The sequence below is a fragment of the Megascapheus bottae genome, chromosome 24 (assembly GCF_031878675.1).
Source record: "Megascapheus bottae isolate mThoBot1 chromosome 24, mThoBot2.hap1, whole genome shotgun sequence".
NCBI classification, from domain to species: Eukaryota; Metazoa; Chordata; class Mammalia; order Rodentia; family Geomyidae; genus Megascapheus; species Megascapheus bottae.
The window spans coordinates 6,909,329-6,933,764 of NC_143532.1; the positions used below are offsets into that span (position 1 = coordinate 6,909,329).

Consider the following 24,436-nt stretch of genomic DNA (forward strand, 5'->3'; position numbering starts at 1 on the left):
GAGTTATGTCCAATGTGGTCCGAAGCAGTCCTTCATGCAGAGTGGCTGGTGTACTAGCCGTGAGACTAAGCTCTGCTCAGCCACGTCGTCCCCATCAGCTTCTGCAGGGAGGATGACACCAGCTACAGCCAGCACCATCACCTGCAGGCTCCGGACCCAGAACATTTCCCATCTCTTGGGCCTTTTACATTTATGTTTTCTGCCTGTGTACGTGGAGCTGGGTCTCATTCTCTCCAGATTGCAGGCCAAATAGTAGCTTGTCTATCTACCTGCTTAATCACGCTGCCACTCTGACACCTTTCACTGTCTTTGACTTCAAAGTCTATGTCATTAAGAGTAGAACAGCAGGCAGGGAGTGTGACCTAGTAGTAGAGTGCTTGCCTATCATGCATGAAGACCCGGGTTCGATTCCTCGGTACCACATACATAGAAAAAAGCCGGAAGTGGTGCTGAGGCTCAAGTGGTAGAGCTCTAGTCTGTCTCTTTCTCTTTCTCTCTTTCTCTCTCTCTCTCTCTCTCTCTCTCTCTATATATATATATATATATATACATATATATGTATGTATATATGTATATATAACCTATCTCATCCATCATATATGTCTCATCCACCTGTATCTATGTATTATATAGATTATGCATTTATTTACCTATTTTCTATTATCTATCCATCTAATATCCATCTATATCATGTACACATAACTATCTCCATGTACATATGTTTGTATGCTTACATGTATGTATGTATGTTCCTACTGACAACAAGAAATGCAACCCCTGCCATTTTGGAGCAAGGCTTATGGGAACCTTGAAGTTCTCGTGCCCAACAGAAACAAACTGTTCTCCATGCCATCCCCGCCTCCAAGACCCCCACACCGGGGGTGAGCCTCTGGTGCAACGAGTAAGAAACCCAATTTGGCTTAATGAACAGTTCACGGGAGGTGATCCCTAGTTGGAGACATTGATATTATTTTAAACAAGTATTCGTATATTTATAGTGAAGCCTGCTCTCCAAGAGAGTAGGGAACTTTGCTGTTTTCACTATCAACATGTCTAATACTGAATAGGTGAAAGATCCAGACTTTCTCATCCACTTCTGTAAAGTCAGGGAAAGAAGCTCGCCTCCCCAAGAAGGTATTTCTCCTCCCAGTCTCCCCACCCCCAATCTATTTACTTGAGTAATTATTTTGGAAGTCCTCACTAAGGACCCCATGGAAATAAGACCTTTCTAAATGATTTTGCTTGGGGTAAGTCAGAATCTAAGGTGCTAGGATGGATTTTCTCCTTGGATATAGATTGTAAAGATATCTAGGAATTTCCCTCTCTTCTTTAACCACTGTCACAGGCAGCATAATAAAAATATTAATGTTAAGCCTTTGTGTTTTAGAAACAAATCAATGGGAAAAAATAAGTAGAACTAACTTCCCAGTTAACATGTAAATGAAGCTGTGGGTTGCACCATGGATCACAGCCTCCTTTCAAATGGGAACGATAAGGTTGTAATTATTCTGAGCAGGCATGTTTCAAACAGTTTCAACTGCCAATACTGGCAATTGTGGTGAAAGATGGCTTCATGAGTCGAAAGACTTGAAATCATCAATAATTCTTTTCCCTGAGCCTGCTCCATTTCTGATGAAATTTCATACTTCTCTCCCTGAGAAAGTAGAAAACAAGTCTACTGTCTGCAGAGATTTTTCTTTAATGGGTTCACTATTGTGAGGTAGTCCTTTACATTCTACCTACATGACAGATAGACATGATAGATGACAGATAGATGGTAGAAAGAGACACACATACATACATACATAGGTGATAGAGGATATAAATATTAGAAAGAGGACAGAAAAATACGTAAATACATAAACTATGTGATATATACATATAGATGATAGATATGTGATAGATAAGAGTTTTTAAATATACATATATATATTTATATGGAGAGAGAAACAGACAGACACTGGGAGAGGAAGAGTTGGTGCTCTGCTCTTAAGCTTGCCTCATTGTTTTTCAAGTCATTCTTCCAAAAATAGAAACCTGTGGCTTTTTAAAATTATGGCAGCAATTTTTCTAACATTAAATTAGCAAAGGAGAGAGAGAGAGCTCTTTAAGAAAAAGGGCAAGCAGCACTGAGAAGCAGGCACATACCAAAGGTCCCATTTGAGATGGCTGTGCTCCAGCTTCTGTCACTTTTTGGCTGCTCTAAATCACACAGCCATGGCTACCACATTTTCCTTCATCCTTGAATGTGGATGATGAGTGTCAGAAAATAGCAATACAAATAATTACAGCCAGCAAGGTCGCTTCCAAGCTGTTTGATTCCCCCCCCCCCATTGGCAGCAAAATCCAACTTGCTGACCAAAAGACTTGAGAGAAGCTGCTGAATGTAATTTCTTGGAAACACATGTATTGTCCATTTCATTGGAGGTTCTCATTGTATTACTGACATTGATTGGGGGGGGAGGAAGAAATACATATGCTCAGTTTCTTAAGATTCCCCTCCGCCCCCATTTCATCATCTTAAAGTCACCCCCTCAGATACTCGGCCTTCTTCAGTGTGAATGCAATTTCTTGGTTATTATAGGTGGTTCCAGCTCCCTGGCTCCCAGAACAGTAACTGCAAGCACATTGAAATCCTAGTTACATATTGCAGGCAGTAACCAGGAGCTGATAAGCTAGAGAGTTTTTAGCTTTGCCATTGTTGTTCTGGATTACACCATGAATGCCAGACCATCTGTCAGGGAAATGCTGCCAAGAGTGGATATTTATCTGGCTGCTCTGTCAATTTAAGAGGACTTTAGCAAGTTGGCCACCTGCCAGCAGCTACAGAACCCAGCTTCAGAGAAATGACTGCTGAGGAAATGACTGAAATTGTACAATTTTAATCTCCTTTTTCATTTACCCAATTTCTCCACATCTGTACATAATGAAAGGGGAACTGACTCAAACCCCTTTGCCCCTCTGCACTCATTCATAATGACAATGCTTCCTTTCCAGCACCTTCTTCCTGTCAAAACCCCATCCATCCTCCGGGATTCAGCTATACTCACGTCTTTTGTGTATTTCCTGTCCACTGGATTCAGGGATTTAGTAAGCACCTATTACAGATCATTCTGTAAACACTGACAATGTCACAGTCACTGTCATTCACTCATACTTTGGTGAATGTTTACCTATGAGATGCCTTAGAAAATATATATTGTGACATATTTGAACCAAGAAGCAAATTTCTAAACAAATTTAGGGTTTGGAGAAATAACTGCTGATGGGAAGTTATTGATGGAGTTTTCCTTTGAGACTAAACCTTGGAAATAGCAAAGACAATATTGACACAGGAGATGGAAATCCAACACAGTATTCAGACAAATCACATCACAGTGCATCTGGTACATTTCCACAAGGAACTTGCAAAGGAATGATGGGAACTAAGGTACAGATATGTAAACACTGAATTATCTGTTGTTTCATCTCATAACTAGAAAAACAAAGTTTCCTTTCTAAAAATGGAATTACATTTGAGAGGAGCCAGGCACAGTGGCTCACGCCTGTAATCCTAGCTACTCAGGAGGCTGAGATCTGAGGATTAAGGTTCAAAGCCAGCCGGGCACAAAAGAACTTGAGACTCTTATCTCCAATTAACCTCTAGAAAACGGGAAGTGGGGGCTTCACTCAAGGGTAGGGCAGTAGCCTTGAGCTGAAGAGCTCAGGGACAGTGCCCAGGCCCAGTTCAAGCCCCATGACCCACAAAACAAAAAAAATTGAGAGGAGGGATGGGGTTGGGAGAGATGGGGAGAAGGATGGAAGGAGTAACTTGATTCAGCTGCAGTACACTCACAAACTGACACGCTGAATTAAAGCTCTTCTGTACAACTACTTCTCTATATGAGATACTCGTTTGCATTGTTCCTACATGCTACATGATAGGCGTATACATGATAGACATGTGGTAGATGATAGTAGGTAGATATAAACATGGAGAAAGATGATCAATGATATAGATATTAAATATTTAATATTAATACTACATACTAATAATGGAGTTAACACATCTCACTCCAACCTTTCTTGATATTTGATTTCAGATCTGAAGCATTCTTGGGGGGTGTGGGATATTACCTTCAAAATGACCTCCAACCATTAAAAAAATAACATAAACCGGGCACCAGAGGCGTGCCTCTATAATCCTAGCTTACTCAGGAGGCTAAGAACTAAGGATCTCTGTCCAAAACCAACTCAGGCAGGACAAGTCTGATCTCCAATTAACCACCAAAAAGCTAGGAGTAGAGCTATGGTCCAAATAGCAGAGTACCAGCTTTGTGCATAAAAGAGATGGTGCCCAGGCCCTGAGTTCAAGTCCCAGGACCAGTCACACACACACATACAGATACAACACATGCACACACCTAAGGCTGATTATCTTCTGTTTTCATGTTGTCTTGGTTTCATTAGTACAACCAAGGAAATCTCCAGGTGAGTTTGATCATCAACACCGGTTTGATATATTCTGATAGGAAAGCAAGCACTTTAAATATCATTTCCCCACTGAAAAAGATACAACAATTGAAATAAAATACCAGTGTGTACATCTCATCCCATTTTCTTACAATTTCAAGTTGCAGGTTTGGGGATCTATTTCTGTTGGGGGGTGGAAAGGATTCCCAGTATTGGCAGTATAGCAAATATATCTATTTAGCGCTGAATTTTAAAAACGTCAGAAGTCTTCCATTCTAAATGTATATTACTAGGAATTCTAATCCATATGGGGAGAAAAGAAAAACACTAGTTGGAACTTGGGCCTTAATTAGAGAAAATAAATAAATAAATAAATGTTTTACTGCTGCACAACTCTGCAAGTATCTTCATATCCCGAGGTGCAAGGCTTTGTTTACATCCTTGTTATTGCTATTTGTGTTTAATTCCCAGAGTCTGGAGAAACCTGATACATTTCACAGCTCAGAAGGTACTCAATCGGATTGAACATTAGCCTGCTCAGCACACTAGACTGTTCCCTCTTGAACTTCAAGGGAACACGATACTGAAAATGAAGGCAACAATGCTTTATTATGCAGGCATGGAAACACACAGAAACAGGACTCTGAAGAAAAAAGGAGAAATAGATGCAAAAAACCACTGTATTTCAATCACAGAAGAGCAAGTCTCTGTTCCTTCAAAGCTGCAAGGTCAGCCAGAGAGGCTGAGAAAAATGAAGCTGAAAATTGCCACTGATGTGTTCATTTCTTGACAGGGAGGTACCATTTGCCAGATCTGGGCCTTGAACACAGGGCCAGGGCATTGTCCCTGAGCTTCTTTTGCTCAAGGCTAGCCCTCTACCACTAAGCCACATTCCTAGCCCATGTGGACTTTTGGGGGGTCGGTCGTGGGGTTCAGACACTGCTTTCCTGAACTCTGAGTCTGAGGACATCACGTGCGAAGGTTTCCTGCTTCCCTAAATGTGGGAATACAAGACTCACACCAAAAAAACCCCCAAGGTGACTCCCTGGAGGTCCCCAGCTCCCCAGTCTACTCACCTCCAGGCTTCTGTGCCCCACAAACACATCCAGAATCAGCTACACTCCTCGTGGGCAGCGGCCCGCGGACCTGGCGGCCATACCTCCACTTCCGGGAATGGGGGTCTGACGTAACCGGGCGTGGCTGCCCAGGCGCCCCTACTGCTTAGCGGAAGCCTGCGCTGCGCATGAGCGGAAGCGTGCTAGCCTCCATCCCGCTGCGTGATCGAGCGATGCCGCATGCGCGCGCTAAGCGTGGCAAGAGATGATTGGCGGAGTGTATGAGGTGGCTAAATTCTATTGGTGGATTTGGAGATATATATACCCAGGGCAAACGAGGAAGAGGAGAGAAAACGAGAGGGGAAAGGAGAGGATGAAGTTCTGCTCCGCCAGCGTGCAGGGACTGATTACCAATGGAACTTCCTGTTGTTCTCAACCAAGTTATGTTGATACGGGGGGCTGGGAATAAACAGCCGAAAGGACGTACTATATTAAATATATGCAAGCATCCATACTCTGCTGGCCTAGATCTCCACCCTGTTTGGCGGCTCAGTGGCCTAGGGAGCTATATACTTGGGAGCAATAATTATGTAGATGCTGTTGGTGAAACCATTGCTCAGATCAAGGTGGAAAGCAAAATGTTAGATAGCCTACGTCAAGTTACTCGAGCCTCTGAGCCTTCCGAGTTGCAGTAGCACTGAGTGCGTTTACACTTGTCACCTGCAAGGTTTTAATTGGTGAGATGGACCTGTCAGAAGGCTTTGATGAATTGTTAAGGAAAGGTAATTCAGAAGATAAACGTATCCTTTAATGATCGAATAAAAATAGCTCTGTCTTTAAAAATGGAAAAAAGTGGAATTTCACAGCTACTTCAAATAACTAAGGAAACCTAAGCCTGTATGTGCAATGCTTATGCACAGATGGATAACAGAAATATACATATACGTGTATAGATGCACATATGGTCTGTATAGGAATATAGACATACATAATCAAATATGATGTTTTCTATAACTGTGTTTTTACTTATCCAGAGGAAAATCAATGGGGTTCTTTAAAGAATTCAGGTACGAAAAAATGCACTATTCCTTCTAAAACATAAAACTATAAATAGTCTATGGGTATCTTGCCAGTTTTCTTTGCAAATTATCATAGACTGAACAGGTTTTAAAGAGCAAGAACTGACCTTGGCTCATAGTTCTGAAGGCCCAAGGTCAAAGAGCAGCATCTGGAGAGGACTTAGCTGGGGGAACAATTTTAGGGCTGTTCAGGGCATTACATAGTCTCACTGTGTATGTACGTGTGTGTGTGTGTGTGTGTGTGTGTGTGTGTGTATTTGTGCTTTCTTTTTAATTGTAAATTGTCTTATATTAGTTACAACTCCCATTTTTACCTCTCTACACATTTTACACTGGATTTCCGTCTGTGTCAACCCCTCTATCTTACTCCCCTTTCTCCTCCCCATCTAGTCTGTTTTCTATAGAGCCACCAGTATTCAACTCAGGCTTCACACTGGTGACCTTACCTAATTGTACTCACCCTTCCTGTGCACACCACAGCTTGATCAATCTCCTGCCCACTGAATGCCGCACAGAGGACAGGGACACTGAACACAAGTTTCTGAGGAGACAAGTCACATTTCAACCAGTAGGTCACCAAGCCCAAAGGCTGTGGAGGGGAGTGGCTGGAGACCTCTCTTCGCAGGGGTCACACAGCCACACTGTGTGAGGAAGTCTGTGGAGAGCTGTAGGTCCACAAACAGATTCTAACACATCAGAGGTCTGGTGTCTACAGAATGAAGCCATACTTGTGCTTCTATACCCATTAAAACACATTCGCCAAAGAAGCAGCTAAAAGGATGCAGTGCAGGGAATGGAGAGATGCAGGCCATTTCAAATAGCTCAGTGAAAAGAGAAGCCACAGCATTCTGGAATAGGAGGCATTCAGGGGTATGGCTGAAATGGTGCAGTGCCTGCCTAGCAAGTATGAAGTCTGTGTTCAAATAAAGGAGTTGGGGGTGGCTGGGTATATATCAAGTTGTAGAAAACTGCCCTGGTGTATGGAAAGTCCTGGCTTCATTCTCCAGCACTGAAAACAAAACGATTGATCTGGGCCTTCTTAAGACTTGAAGTGCTGAGAAAGACATGATTCACCTGGAAAAGTAGGGTTGTTTATTTCTACTATCCCAGGTATGTTTTTCCTTGGAAAGTGTACAGATGTTATTCATTTGTGAATAGCTGAATATCAGTGTTCATATTTCAATTTATTTACCAAAAGCCCAGCTGGCTTGCTTGGTAAATGGTGTCCCTCTAAAAACCCACCCTGCAGCTCCGCTGGAGAGGACAAGGGGGACCAGGCTGAGCTGCTAAGCAAATAAATGGCTGTAGCACTGGATGATATTTCATAGAACTGAATCAATACGCATCTGTCCAGACCAGCACACATAAGCAATTGAATAAATAATTAAATGTGAAGGGGGAAAGCTCTTTCTTGTAGAAAAAAAACCTATCAAGTTAATAGATGTGCAAAAAGATGAGGGGAATTCAGGACTGCTGTGAGGAGATACCACAGAGATTATTGTTGTTGCAAAGATTCCCTGACAGGAGCCAGCACCAGACAGTAGAAGTCTGAAGAGAGACGGGTCTCTGCACTTTACTTTGGAAAAGAGTCTCACACCACATTAACCAGGGCACTGCAGTCCTAAAATACAAGCATGTATACAAATGCATAGAGGGTTGTATACATACACAATGAAAACACACATATACACATCTACACATATATACAAAAACTTATATACACACAGAGATGCAGCACATACATCATATATACATATGTATACTATACATATATATGTAATAGATACACACAGACGTATTTGTATGTGTGTGTTTATATACAAATCATTAAATTGACTAAAGTGTAAACAGGAATGTAACTGCTTTGAACAATTTTAATTAGTTTAATCAAAAACAATCTTAGGAAAATAGAGGTGCCAGCGGCCCATGCCTGCAATTCTAGCTATTCACGAGGCTGAGATCTGAGGCTCATGATTTGAAGCCAGTCAAGGCAGAAAACTCCATGAGACCCTCATCTCTAATGAACTACTCAGAAAATAAGCCAAAAGTGGCATTGTGGACGAAGTAGCAGAGCACTAGCCTTGAGCACAAAGAGGCTCAGGGACAGTGCCCAGGCCCTAAGTTCAGAACTGGCATAAATAAAGAAATGAGAGAATGTAAAGAGAAAACATAAGCTGGACTTGGTGTCTCATGCCTGTAATGCTAGCTACTTCAGGAGGCTGAGATCTGAGGATCTTTATTCGAAGCCTGCCTGGGCACTAAAGTCTGTGAAATTCTTATCTCCAAGTAACCACCAGAAAACCAGAAGTGGTGCTGTGACTCAAGAGGTTGAGCAGCAGCCTTGAGCTGAAGAGTTCAGGGACAGACTTCAAGCCCCATGACTGGCAAAAAAAATCCTTAAATACAAAAATAAAATATATGTCAAAATAAAAGACAAGCTCATATCTACCTCAAAAAAGAAACTATAAAGACAAAGAAAGCATAAGGAATTGCCACAGATAAAGGACTATTAAAAAGGACACAGTGACTTTGTGTAATCAGTGACAGTGGAGTAAATCTAGAATCAAAATATACAATCATTTCAGGAGAAATGAAGAAATTTATAGACAACTTATAGCCCAGTATCTAATACCAGTTTCTTCCTCTTCATCATGGAAGTATGCTCGTGTCAGACTCCATAGCATTTTTTGGTATATTTCCCATCAATTTAAATTTACTTCAAATTCAAAAGATTTTGAAGAGCTGGGCCATCATTTTCATATGAACTCATCCTTTCTTGTGACATTTGCAAATCTAACCTCAACTACTACTGAAACTTGAATTTCTCTCCTGGATCAAATTTTTCTTCCCAAATTCGCTGTTAGTGTATGAATAGTTATACTCTCCCGAATTAACGTGTGGATCTCTTGATGGGCAAAATTCCAGCCCAATGGTTATGTCTGTATTTATGCTCATTCGACTTCATAGTAAGTAAACAAAAATTATAGATGAATGTAGCACACCAATGAAACATTAATTGCCCATAAATGTTATTGTGGGTACATTGGAACTACACAAGAGCAACATTTTTCACACTAATGAGTATAATACGATTCATTCAAAACACATTTCAGTACCCCTAAAATAAAATTTCGTAAATTTACAGCATTGAGTCATTGGCTTGCATTAGGGTTTCTTTCATTAGATACTTCCCAACGTGAACCTGGAAAGCAGCTTGGGGCAATGGAGAATTTGCCGCACATCGACATCCTATCCAAGGCTATGACTGGAGAATTGTAGACCACGTGATAGATAGGCTGCATTTTGCTTAATGTTTGCCTTGAGGTATTTTATTGTTCTAAATAGGTAGTAAATGTCCATTTCAAAAGAAAAGCAATAGTCAGCAAGCTGCATTAAAAAAAAAATAACCGGAGGATGGTTCGTGTCCTACCAGCTTTAATCAAGTACGAGAATGCAACATCCTCCATCATCTACCTTCCCAATCCGTAATTCAAACAAATCCAGCTGCTTGGTACAGACCCAGTGAGAGGGGGCTTCTCAGGTCCTGAGGACCAATGAGCTCCACAGCACCCACTGGAATAACAGACTTCCTCTTCCCTCCTCCCCTCCCCTCCACTCTTCTCTCTCTCCATTCATTCCTCTTCCTCCTCTCCTCATCCTCCACTTCTCTCTCTCCCACACACATTTTTACTGTTTCTCTCTCTCTCTCTCTCTCTCTCTCTCTCTCTCTCTCTCTCTCTCTCTCTCTCTCTCTCCCTCCCTCCCTCCCTCCCTCCCTCCCTCCCTCCCTCCCTCTCTCTCTCTCTCTCTCTCTCTCTCTCTCTCTCTCTCTCTCTCTCTCTCTCTCATAAATCCAGGTACAAGAAGTCTTACATTCTCAAAGCAAAGTGAAGGATATTAGAAAATTTAATACACCCAACAAAGCATCCAAGGCTACTGCAACACTGAAACTTCAAATTGCTTTCCAAATTCTCAAAATGCACTGCCTGAACTACTAGGCTCAAACTACACTCTTATGGGGGGAAAAGTAAATAAAGTGGACCGAGTAATCATAAGCTTTTTTTTTGCCAGTCCTATGGCTTGAACTCAGGGCCTAGGCACTGTCTGTTAACTTCTTGTGCTCAAGCCTAGCACTCTACCACTTGAGCCACAGTGCCACTTCCGGCTTTTGCCGTTTATGTGGTGCTGAGGAGGCAAACCCAGGGCTTTGTGCATGCTAGGCAAGCACTCTACCACTAAGCCACATTCCCAGCACTTCAGAACGATTTTTAATTGTGACTTCACTGTGTATGTTTCTCTCCTACATCCATTCAGTTTTACATCAGATAACTATTGAGAAACTAATGTTCAGTTCTACCATTGAGATAAATAATCCTAGACAGAAATGAATGAGTCATCCCGACAGTGCTCTTTCTTAAGACAGGGAACACTTTTTGCAAGTCCGTGCAGTTCACTGAGAGAAAATCAAATAGACCGGAATGGATAGGCTGAAAATTGAAACAAAACTGGAGAATTCTAACTGCTGAACAAAATTTTTCTCCACATACAATTGATATTTTTTAAAGGTTGATTTTAGTTACAGGATGCTTGATTCAACAAGCTTCATTCATATATTTATTGGTAAATTTGGTCTGCAAAAGGCAGTTAATCTGTTTTGCTAATAAATTAAATGGTAGTTAAGTACTAATTAATACAAAGTTCTGAAAATAAGGGTTTGGTTTACAGTATTCTTCTCAACCCTTGAAGTGTATGGTCAGATAATAATGCCTCAACTTTATGCCAAGAGAAAATAACCATGGCCATAAGTTATTGTTCAATCAATGAAGACTGAGGCTGAGAAGCTGCCTCAAATGCTGACAGGTGAGGCTCTGCTGGCTGAATTCATCATTTGTGCACCGTAGATATCTCCTGCAATGCCGACAACTTCCACAATATTTGTTTTAAATGTTACAAGTCAGTCTTTTCTATATATGAGCTTGAGTCCAAAGAAGCCGACCAAGCTTAACCTAGACTCTGGTTCAGTCTAATGGAAGTCAGGCAGTCATTTCACTGAAATACCTTTGAAAGACCAAGATGGATTGGTAGAATATTTGATTGCTTTCCCCACAGTTTCTTCATAGGAAGTCAGCCATTTCATTTGGTTATGAATGCAATGGTGGCATTTGAACAGCTTCTGGATTAGGTGAGGACTTTCTTGGTGACATTGAAAGGGATGTTCAGTTGGAAAGTCAATAGAAGATTCTACCTCTTCCAAAAGACTGTTTCCCCAGTGGAAAGCACATGACATGAATAGTTCCAGATAGGTTGGTAGGTAGATAGAATGGATAGATAGAGAGAATAGATAGATAGATAGATAGATAGATAGATAGATAGATAGATAGATAGATAGAGCTATATAACATGTATAATTTATTTGACAAATTTACTCACAACTTTGTGCATATAATAGTAACTGAGAACATATTTTCCTTTCAAGAAAACGACTCACTCTAAGTTTCTATTATGTTCTCTATATCTCAGTCTACACCTAAGCTTCAATTTCATGTTAGAAGCCAACAGTAAAGTAGAAATTGCTACAAAGATATTTTGAAGGCATTTCAGTGCCATATCAATTTCAGACATCATGAAATTTCAGCTGTGAAGAAGCCAGGCCAAATTTCCACTATGAAAGATTATCAGGAAAGATAGGAAATCTTCTTTCTCTTATACAAATCATAGGTATGAAAAGAAAATGTGGGCAGGAAAAAAAAAGGGGGGGACACCATTCGAAAATTATCATCCTATTTTTCCTATCCATTCATCTCCTGATGGGGTCATTAGGTTGATGCCATTCTTGGCTATCATGAATAATATTACAATGAACCAGAGAGATCAGATCTCTGATAATTTTCCTGACTGTATTTCCTTTGGAATATATACCCAGCGGTGACATTTCAAGATCACATGATCACTCTATTGTCAACCTTTTGAGAAACAGATAAATTCCTTTTCCCATGATGGCTGCATTCATCTTCCTTCCACCAAGAGCGTAAAGAGTTCATGGGTAATTATTGATCAAAAGTTGCAAAAAGTCAACTAGTGGAAATCACTTCAAAAGGTCTATCGTACCATGGGTGATATCAGATAGTAATATAACTGCGTTCTTTTCTGTCATTTGAGTTTTGTTTTTCTGCTGGCTGTGGGGCTTGAACTCAGGCCCAGGATACTGTCCCTTACCATCTTTATGCAACGGTATTGCTGCCCCACATGGTTGAGCCATAGTTCTACTTCTGCTTGTTTGTTTGTTGGGTTTTTCCCCTATGATTGTTCTATAGAGATGAGAGTTGAGGATGTTCTTACCTGAGCTGGCTTTGAACCATAATCCTCAAATCTCAGCCTACTGAGTAGGTAAGATTACAAGCATGAGCCTTGAGTACCCAGTTTATATTGTATTTTAAATAAGTCTGTTTTTGTTTTGTTTTTTTTTAAAAAAGAGGGGTGAGTGATAAACATCAGATACTGAAACTGAGTTTGGGTCTTGGAGAGAAGAGGAAAAAAGAAAAAGAAATAGTAAGAAAGTGTATTATTATTATTATGAAATGGTAACTATGTGAGATAATGTGTAAGTTCATCAGTCATATTTCATCATTGCACTGTATACAATGCATGTATTAAACAAGGTCAGTTTAAACAAACGAAACTATCAGCAGTGTCACCACATAGTTTTTTTTTTGTTTTTTGGTTTTTTTGCCAGTTCTGGGCTTGGGCTCAGGGCTTGAGCACTGTCCTTGGACTTTCTCAAGGCTAGAGCTCTACCACTTGAGCCTTAGCACCACTTCCGGCTTTTTTCTATGTATGTGGTACTGAGGAATCGAACCCGGGTCTTCGTGCATGCTAGGCAAGCACTCTACCACTAGGCCAAACTCCCGGCCCACCACATAGTTTTTAATAGAAGAATGCCACATAATTTTCAATTAGTTCCTTCAGTGTTTTTTTGGACCTAAGCTTTTCATAAGATTAAATATGCTTCATTTTTCATATTTGGCTAATTTTTCCCATGGAACTCCAATCTCATTCCAAGAGATGCCATTTTCCAATAATTTATTGAATGCTATAAATTCCTACTAAGAAAAGTTGGTCAAATATCTTCTGCAAATGAAAAAAACAGTTATCATAAAGACTCCCAATTCTCACCCTCATTTGTATCCATCATTTTTTAATATGTATTTTGGAAGAACAGGTCATTTCACTGCTCAATTAAAGCATTAATTTGTTCCTGCTGAAAATATAGAGAAACACGAATCATTTATAACAGCTTATTTAGAATAAAAACATGAATTCATCCAGCAAAAACATAATTTTACCAGGAAGTTTATCACATGGACAGCTTAGAAGCAGATGTGCTGGCTTGAGGACCATAAAGTCGTGTGGAGTAGCACAAGAAATAAGGAAATCATTTTATTAAGAGAAAACCTAAATTAGGCATTATACAAAGAGTTATGGTTAAAAACTAGTCTTGCTGGTTTCCTGTGTGATAAAATAAAAATTCACAACGCAATGGCCTTTCAAAAATCATGGTTTATAGCTTCTAATTTTTGAAGAGGCAAATTGAAGACAGGGAGCAAGTCCAGTAATGAGAGTTTCCAGGCCTTTCTCAGGGGGGGAAAAAGAGCAGGGTCAGCAGGAAGCCAGGACTGTAGAGGAGCCAAAGTCCTACTGTGGCTAAATCCACTGAATGCATTTTCTCCCTGTAAGAAAGCCGATGCCAACCTATTGTAAGGAATAGACAAAGGCTGGGAGGGCTATTCATTCTAGTAATTCCAGCAACCAAGAATTTGAGGAAGAAGGATCACAAATCCAAAGCTAATCTGTGCTTCAGAAAAAGACAACATCTAAAAAAGAAGAAAGGAAGGAAAGATGGAAGGAAGGAAGGAAGGAAGGAAGGAAGGAAGGAAGGAAGGAAGGAAGGAAGGAGGGAAGGAGGGAGGGAAGGAGGGAGGGAGGGAAGAACAGGAGGGGAGGGAAGGATTACACATTATGCACTGGAACTTGGAAATAAGAGAGACAGGCATTTTCTTTGGGAATATTTTATGCAAAGAATTATAGAAACACCTGAATAAACCCTTCTCTCTCCCTTACAAACAGCTCCGGAGTAAAGGCCACCAGGTCCAGCTGGATAAAGAAACAGGGGTGTGATGGAGACACCTTACAAACCCACCCTCTCCCAGGATGTCCACAATCCAGTCCTGACTGATGTTGCTGATGGAAAGAAGGCTACACATCCGATAGGGAGGAGAGCCTAGAGTATTTGATCAAAGAAGCTGTAGGCACCTCATAATCACAAGCATTATTAAGGTGGAACCGGAAGGCAGAGGAGTTGAGGATGATGAAATCGGAGAAGGCTGTGAGCAGCCATAGCTGACTCTTCCATAATGGAGGAAAAAATGATGCAGGAATGCAGGAAGCCACGAGAAAGATCTGCCTTTGAGTTTCCAGCAAGGAACACATTTCGGCCAACTCCTTGGTCTTATAACACAGTGAGAAAAGCTTTGGAACTCTAAACTACAGAACTACAGAATGAGAAATATGTACAGTGTTAAAACACCATGTTGCTGTACTTTGTTGCAAAGGCAATATAAAAGTAATAAAGGGAGAGGGAGTCAAATTCCATGCAGAATCAGGAAGACATCCTTGGATCTTAGATACCGAGAATGAGAAGTTCATGAGATATGGCTCAGGTGGTAGAGAGCCACCCAGGGAGTGAGTGTCAGGCCTCAATGACACTCAGGCCTAGTCTCAGTCTTAAAAGGAAAAAAAAAAGAAAGAAGGTCTTCTAAAAGTAGGAGGTTTCAGAAAATCCCAATCAGACATTCATTCAGTCCCCAGCGTCTATATGTAGATCAACAAAGCTCATCTGATGTTTGAGAGTTAGCCATAAAAAAATTAACAAAAACAATTCAGTCATAAGCCTTTCCCACCAAAGAAGAGATTGGAGGAACAAAAGACAGTGCTGGAAAAGATAACAAAAAGGAACTTTCCTCAAGGTTATAAATAATATGATATAACAAATAAGAGATAATAAACAGCAATATATAAATTAAACAAGGACATACTAAAGCAAGTAGCACCACTCTCTATCATTCAGAATGTGGATTAATGGAGGGGGCACTCAGATACATTGAAAATATCTGGTAAAGTCATCATTTAGTCAACCCATGGATGTGACAGCCAAGTTCTAACTGAGCATGCTTTGATTTAGGATGTCCCTAATATCATCTTTATCTGATGGCTCAGTCATTCAGCTCCATCTCCTGCTGTGGGTTTCACAGAGCTTATATTAAAAAATTGCTGATGTTATAATGGTCTCTATTGGAGCCAACGTCTCTTAGCTCAGAGCTAGGTCTATCATGAGCAAGGACCTAGCAAATAAAAATGAATATTCATTGAAAGGAGATGGTGGATAAGATCTAGAACCACAGGTTCTAGGTTCTAGGTTCTAGATTCTCCATGCTGCATCATCACCACCACTGGGTCTCCCCGCATACACTGTCGAGAGCATCCATTCCCTTTCCTCACTAAAACTGAGCTACCCAAGAAACCACACAACAATGTTCTTCCATTCCACTGACAGTGCTGTTAATAATGCTGCCATTTTGAAAGACAATGCCACCTAACCAAAGATTCTTTTAAATGACTGACTTCTCTTTGGTGGTGGTTCCTTTAAAAAAAAAAACAACTAACATCTTAAGGATATAGGACATATAATTTTAAAGACCAAAACTTGGGGCTGGAGCTTACAAAGAAGTGGCTTTCTAGGGTGTATAAGGGTTATTTCGGGAGGCGGATTCTTATCAATTAAAATGGCAATGATCAGGGATGGCTCTGATCTCCATAAGCAAGCTTTCTGTGCCATAGTAGCTGAGCTCTAGTTGTGTACGGTTACCTTTCAATTCAGTGGCACTTGGAAATTTTGCTCTCCTTAAGATAAGAAGGTTAATTATGCATCGCTTTCATCTGGAAATCACAAAAAGAGATTACTGGTTTTAAAACTAGAGAAAGCTGAACTATATGTCCACATCACATCTCTGTATTTTGCCAGGCCATGGTCATTTGCTAAGCTTTCCAGAGAAGAACAAAAGAAAAGTACACTAATCAGCTGAAATATATAGAGATCGTTCCACAGTTGCTGGCAGCCAAACCCTTATTTCCCGGCCAAAATTTTAAATCTACTGTAACTCCAGTTTACTTGTTATAATTAACAAACAATTTCTATTTTCCTTTTTTTCTTCCAATTCAAAGGAATCGCTACAATATTAGTTCACAGTTTACCATAATCACAAAATCTATCTGAAAGATTTAACACACACACTCAACTGTGTACATACACACAGCCACCATAAAGAAGGCAAATACCTGCATATCATTTTTTCACTATTTTAAGAAAAAGAAGCCCAGTATTATACCCTAATTTTAAACTTATATACAACATCTCTTAAAATATATTTTACATTTTATTAAGAAACCAAGGAAGGAATGGATAACAAACCGGGAAATCAGAGTCATGTGTGAATGCATTTGGACAGCCACATACTGCTGTCTCAAGCAATGCAAACACAAGGCTGTGCAGCTTTCTCTGTCTGCACACCTGTCCACATTCCAGTTACAAACAAGAGCAATACCACCACTACCTACAACAAATACTTCTCAGAGACTCAGAGCTGTGATGACTGTTGCATTTTTGTAACATCACATATTATCACTTCTATATTAAACCCTTCTCTTGCCATCACAGGTCTTCTGATACATAATATATATATGTATATAATATATATTATATGTAATTATATATTATATATAATTTTTTATCTGAAGGCCATTTTCCAACATAGGTCTTTTATCAATCGTTCATTTGGGTCCTTTAACATTTAATCAAGCCTTTACAGAGACATCAGTATGGATATAGACAGGCAGGTTTTAAAGAAGAGTCAGAAAGGTAAAGGAATAACATGATAGCAATTCTGATTTTACATTATTTCCACGCTTTCTGGTACACATCAGTCGAGGAATATCATTTGTGCTTGGGAGGCACTTGTAGGCAATGGATATGAATAATGAAGTGCCTTCATTATTTCATTTGGCTTATGGAACTCAGACAGTTCCATGGAAGTATTCCATTTACATGGCCTCAAGAATAATTACTGTAAAAGTTCCATAAAAAATACGGATTGTTCTTTGATCTCCTAGTATATAAATACTCTCCAATTTGACAGGACTAGTTGGTGACATATGGATTTGTATGTGTGTGTGTGTATTTTATGAGAAATTAATACTACTATACTAGAGGAGGAGGGACTAGAATGAAAGATTTGGTATGGATCTTATAATAGGCTAACTTCCCTTAGAGTGGATATCTTTTACTTGCTCTACTAGTGCAGAAATGAGGGTATGGTATTTTTCCCCTCTTATTTCAAAGAATATATACTGGAGGTCAGTGTACATCATAATCCACGCCTGAGGGAGATGTATGTTAGAGAATGAAAAGCTTACTCTTGAAATTTTCTCTCTCTCTCTCTCTCTCTCTCTCTCTCTCTCTCTCTCTCTCTCTCTCTCTTTCTCTCTCTCTCTCTCTCTCCTTCTCATCCTCCCTCCCTTCCTCTCTTTCTTTTGCTAATATATAAGAAAATGCTCCATACAATATAATCATGAGAGATCAAAGGAAAACTGATGATAAACTTTAGAAAAACAGAAATAAAACACTACCAAAGGGGGAAAAACTGACTTAAGCTTTGGGGAAAATATTCTCAGAAGTACATTTCCTTTGAGGTATTGTAGTTGTCATTAAAAAGAATGCCTTTGCTGTGCTAAGAATTTTTATATCAACAGGTTTAATTGAAAACAATTTATAATCTTTGGGAAACTGGTATCATTAGGGTCTTCACTACTTCCACTATCAGGCAATGAAAATAAATGAAAGAGAAAACTCTGAAAAGGTGAGACATCATACACTGATAATAACCACTGTTCCAGTTGAGGTTCTGTTTTGTTTTGTTTTTACATACAAATTGCATGTTCAGAGTCAAAACCAGACCCTCAAAACCAAACATGTTTAAAATCATTAGGAAGTGTCAAATAGAGAAAAAGCAATACACACAAGCCAAAGACAATAAAAACATTTTCCCCAGATGATTGGTGTATTGAATGGAATACAGAAAAAGGCCAAAAAGGGGCTTTATATACTCTTGGCGATTGAGGATGCAAACACCAGCCAAACAGGATCTTACAAGCATTTCCAGGTCTATGAACAACACCATGAGAAGACTAAAGCAAACACAGAACATGTTCTCAAAGAAAGCCAGGTCATTCTAGTCCAATTTTCATGCCTTACCTCTAATGGCATTGAGGTTTTATGCCATGGAGACAAAGGCTACAGTTTTCAGTGCAGTCATTCATTCAGTGAACCTTGTTGGAGATCAGAGTTGTAAATGAAGAACAATATCTAGTGCCATGGTGACACAGAATGATTGCTGTGGGAAGTATGTCACTGGATGAGGATTCCTGGAGCTCTCCCAAGCCTGGACATGTGTTGAAAAACTTCCATTGCCCAAATAGTCAGTGTAAGTACAGTTCTCATCCAGTGAGAGCCCTGGCTAATAAAACCAACAGTCCTCCTGAGGGCTTGGATCCTAGAGGTCATTCAGAAGAAATACTCTTTCTGATTTTCATTGACTGTATTTTGTAGATTAAGCTCACTTTTCAGAACAGCCTGGGCACTGTCTACATTCTCTGGCCTTTTTGTCTCATTCCTTTTGTATAACCTTTTCTGCTGATAAATTCGAATGGCTATGGCGGTGATGCAGAGCAAGATAAAAATCACGACAGCTATCAAACCTAGACAAGAGAGAAGAAACAAAGTCAGAACCAGTGTTGACTTCCCTGTCTCATCAAGGTTTAGAGATGTCCTTTCCATTTAAATCAAGCCTCTGTGGACAGTCTAAATGGGACAACTTCAAGCATTTCGAATTCAAGAACTATCAGAATTTGCTGAGTTCTTTGTGGACTCTATCAATCACCTGGGGTCATTTCTGCTTATTCTGGATGCAGTCTCTTCTTTTGATTGATCAATCGAATGATGATTGATTGACTGTGCTGGTAACAGGGCTTAAACTCAGGGCCTCAAGCTCTTGATTAGCTTTTATACTTAAGGCTGGCACTCAACAACTTGAGCCACAGCTCCAATTCTGGAGTTTTGCTAGTTCATTGACGATGAGAATCTTGTTGACTTTTCTACTTAGGTTGACTTTGAACTGCAGTTCTCAGATCCCGGTCTCCTGGGTAGCAAGGATTACAGGGGTGAGCTACCAGTACTGAGTCTATTTATTGAGTTTATATTTAACATAAAATATGACTCTGTGATCTCCAAGACTATTGTGTACACTTCATAGAATGACAGAGACACTTTAGTTATTTTGAAAATGTAAAAACAAAAAATAATAAATTATTGCATGTGTTTATGATTATGTTTTACCATTTTAATTAAGTTTACTTTCTTTTATTATTGTCATTAAGTAGTTATATGCAAGGGTTTTTATTTTTTATGTTATTTTTTATTGTTGGGGTTATAGTTAGACATTTACTAGATAACAGATGCATTACTTCTCACACATTGATACCTCTTCTCATGTTTTTGTCTCTATTTCCCTTCCCTACCCCCTCCCAAACATCTTGTTTTTCTCCCTTCCCTCTCCTATTTCAAAAATAAACAAATAAATGTATATACAATATACAAGGTAGCAAAGACAGATACAATAACAATAATATGAGATTAACCAAAGGGCAACAAAAGAGAAGAGAAATAGCATAGTCCATCAAGAACATCAATCACACAAGATAACACTCTTGTTTCCATATCCTAGAGATCCTTTCATTTAGTCTCATCCTATATGACCTTATGTATCTAGGTTTTGAGCTATTGTAATCCTCTGCTAGGAGAGTCTTAGATGTGTACTAATTATTACAAATGAAGAAAACCATTGAGCCTATATGTTCCTTTGGGTCTGTCTTACTTCACTTAATATGATTTTTTCCCAAGTCTTTCCATTTCCTTACAAATTGGGCGATGTCATTCTTTCAGAGGGCTGCACAGAATTCCATTGTGTATAAGTACCACATCTTCTTGATCCAATGATGTACTGAGGGGCATCTAGGTTGGAAGCAAGGGTTTTAACAAGGAAAAAAAGCCAATCACTGGTAGCTCATATCTGTAATCCTAGCTGCTCAGGATACTGAGATCTGAGGATCAAAGTTCTAAACCAGCTTGGCAGAAAAGTCCATGAGACTCCTATATCCAATAAATTACTCAGAAAAGCCAGAAGTAGCACTGTGGCTCAAGAGATAGAATGCCTTGAGTACAAAGAGGTTCAGAGACAGTGGCCAGGCCTGGCAAAAAAAAAAGGTTGGGGGGGGTTTCGATAGGTCAGTTTATGCGTGCTGCATCCTAATCGATGACACCACTTTCATCATTCTCCTCATCAACTGTTGGATAGATCACATCATTGAATAACTCATAAAACATAGATATCAATATATGGCTCTCTCTCTATATATATATATACACACACATATATAAGCTACTTGTATATGAGGAAAACTGGTTTTTTGAAACTTTCAGTTTACAAATAAGTTTTGAGCACTAGGTTTCTCAGCTACGCGTATATTTTTCCGTAGCTTATGATGATTATTCTTAGCAATGGATGGTCCTCGGGTATCATCAAGCTTTTGCCATCTCTGAGACATTAGGAGGAGTTTCAAAGGGTAAAAATTGATTCCATGAGCCTGGAGCCTGTGGCTCACACTTTTCATCCTAGGTACTCAGGAGGCAGAGATATGAAGATCATGCTTCAAAAAGTCAACCCAGGCAGAAATGCTCCTGAGAGACTCTTATCTCCAATTAACTGGACATGGAGCTGTGGCTGAAAAGTAGAAGAGCACTAGTCTTGAGCAAAAATGCTCAGGAACTGTGCCCAGGCCCCGAGATCAAGTCGTAAAACTGACAAAAAAAATAAATCATCATCATTTAAGCTTTCACTAGGTTGAAGCTCCCAATGATGACAGAAAACAAATCTAGGTGTAATTGCTAGTTCTTAGTGCAAATGAAGGTAAGAACTGTTACAAACTGGAATTGTCCTCTTGAATTCCTACAACATAAACAAGCACACCGCCACGCAGAAGCCAAATTCATTAGAGGGTGTCACCCCTTGATGAAAACTTGTTCGTGTTATTAGATCTTGACCCTCGACTATCATTCTTTTTAACGTCTTGTGCCTTGAAGTGGAAAATACACACCAAGTACTTCTGATACGTTCTGAGGGAAGTTGCCATCACTAGAAGAAGCACCGTGTGAACTTTGAGTCATGAACTAAATTATATTGTGGTGTCTCATTTATTTGGAAAAAGAACAGGGAAACTACAGTTATTCTGACGTGAGTACCTTGCTGAATATTTTCTAAGATGAATGAAGCAAATCTGTCTCTTCAAGGGGGGAAAAATACAACTAGCAGCAGATGTTGCCATTGCTAACATTTTAGTTAACCAATAAAAATAGTATTTGGCAAGTTGTTGTCTGGCACCATGAGTGTGAGAATTCCCTGACGTCTGAAAGCACGTTGATGAATGAGTAGAGGTCCTTTCCACAAAAATAGGGACCAAGAAAACAGTAATGTGGTATGTAACTAAGACTCCATTCTTATACAGAGTAGGCTCAGGGCTTGGAGGCATGGCTCAGAGGTAAAATGTATGCCCAGCAAGAGGAAAGATCTGAGATCAAACTCGAATACGCTAAATTTGTTTTAATTCACTAAATGTATATGACTATAATGAAGTCCAATCAAGCTAAAGATTTAAGGTTCCTATCAGTCAAATGCCTAAGCAGATGATGTGCTAAGTCAGAGGCGGTGGCTCATGCCTGTAATCCTAGCTACTTAGGAGGCTGAAATCTGAGGGTTGAGGTTCAAAGCCAGCCCAGGCAGGAAAGGCCATGGAAGTATTATCTTCATTTAACCACCAGAAAACTGGAAGTAGGACTGTGGCTCCAAGAGGTAGAGCACTGGCGCTGATCACAAAAAGCTCAGAGACAGCTTCTACCAGTCCTGAGTTCAAATCCTATGACCAACAAAAAATAAAAGAAAAAGGAAAAAAAGAAAAACTATATGAGAGCAGTTCCTCAACTTTCCTGCTCCATACATGCGATTTAGCCCTTTTAATTGAGGGTATGCTTCTTCATCATAACCTGTTATACTCAGAAAAAACATTGACCTCAGCTGTTAGACAAAAATTAAAGTATAAAACAATAAAATAGTCTTTAAAAAATATGGACAGCTACTCTACGATGTTGTATCTAAAGCATTCTTGCAAATATACCTTTCTGAAGAAATGATAAAGGTCTTATCCCTCTATCTCCACCTGTCTGTCTACATCTGGGTAGCCTGACCCCAAACTGTACAATATCTGCATCATTACTTTGAAAAGTCTTATTAAATCAACTCTCCCTTATCCTTCTCCCTTTGTTCATAAGGTAAAGAAGTCGATTGTCCAACATTGAGAACACAGGGGCATTAGCCAGTTTGTAAAATGCTTAAATGGATTAACTGTGGGTACACTCTGGGTGCAATTTATGAGGAACTAGACAACAGGCAGCGTTCTACCACAGGGCAACCAGATGGAGATACACCCATGAGGACCATCCAGTGTGATTTTGCAGAAAAATTACACATGGTCCAGATGAGACCTTCTGACTTTAGATGGCCTTTGCCAGCTGCTTTTATTCCTGAAAAGCTCAAAAACAGGCAGTACTAGTTTAATGGAAGCCGGTGAGTCCCCAAAGGGCAAGCCTTCCATACCGCCTAGCTCCTTCCCACACACGCAAGCTGAGGGAGTAGTTCACAGGTGAACGAAACTCACCTCGCTCTAAGAATGACTTCTCAGCAAGCCTCGTACCGTACCCAACTCTTCATCTTGGAAATGACCTTTGCTCAAGGCAACAATAGTCATCCAGAGATGAAATATTTTGTTCTATCATTGAATTTACTCTACAATATTCTGTATTTTCCCAACCACAGTATCTAACATACCTAGACTCATTCTAGCTGAATGCATAATAGGAACATTATGATGAGACGGCGTGTTTGACTAGGATCTTCATTGAAAACGCAGAGCAAATTGTGGATCCCATAGCTTTAAATGCGCTCTTATGGTAGAATGGGTTTTAACAATGACTAAATTGCAGATTTTTAGGCTATATTTTTTTTTAAGTTTTGCTTTGTCAGATGATTAAATTGGGATTCTATTTTATCTATCTTCAATTTACACATTGGGACTGAGGAAAAGCAAAAGTATAGAAAGAGCAATGAGCACAAAGATTTAACCAGGACTATTGATTGTTTAAATAAAAGTCTAACTCTATGAAGGAAGTTCATGTCTAGCAGGAATAAATAACTCAGTTCCCTTACAGCCAATATAAAGCCCACATAAAATAATTTTTCAAGTATATGAATAGCCACTTTAATGTGATGAAATAATTATTTACTGTGATGTGTCCATATCATATTCAGAGTATGGAGTAAAGCTAAACCACTTAACATTTTAGTAATCTGATTAATAGCATCTTAAGAACATTAATCAGGAAGAAAAAAAGGCTTATTTCTGGAGTTGGTTTTGAATAAATTATAACTCAGAAAAGATGCTATCATATTATCAGGGAGATTTCTTTTCTGAGTTTTTGGGCAAGGCCCCATTGACTCATGCTTGTAATCCTAGCTGCTCATGAGACTGAGACCTGAGGATTGTGGTTCAAAGCAACCAGAGCAGGACAGTCTA

General features: G+C 39.6%; 1 protein-coding gene and 1 long non-coding RNA gene across 4 annotated transcripts in view; both read right to left on the reverse strand.

The window, feature by feature from the left end:
* LOC150046842 (uncharacterized) overlaps positions 1–5,616 on the reverse strand; it is a 343,930-nt gene extending 338,314 nt beyond the window's left edge. For all 3 annotated transcript variants that reach the window (XR_016539478.1, XR_016539479.1, XR_016539477.1), the window contains exon 1: positions 5,529–5,616. This is a non-coding gene — a long non-coding RNA (uncharacterized LOC150046842). The remainder of the gene's footprint in view (positions 1–5,528) is intronic.
* An 11,462-nt stretch (positions 5,617–17,078) lies between these two features.
* Cntnap4 (contactin associated protein family member 4) overlaps positions 17,079–24,436 on the reverse strand; it is a 219,936-nt gene continuing 212,578 nt past the window's right edge. The window contains exon 24 of the mRNA XM_090357257.1: positions 17,079–19,453. Within this exon, the coding sequence (XP_090213383.1) occupies positions 19,260–19,453 (194 nt within the window). The 3' untranslated portion in view covers positions 17,079–19,259. The remainder of the gene's footprint in view (positions 19,454–24,436) is intronic.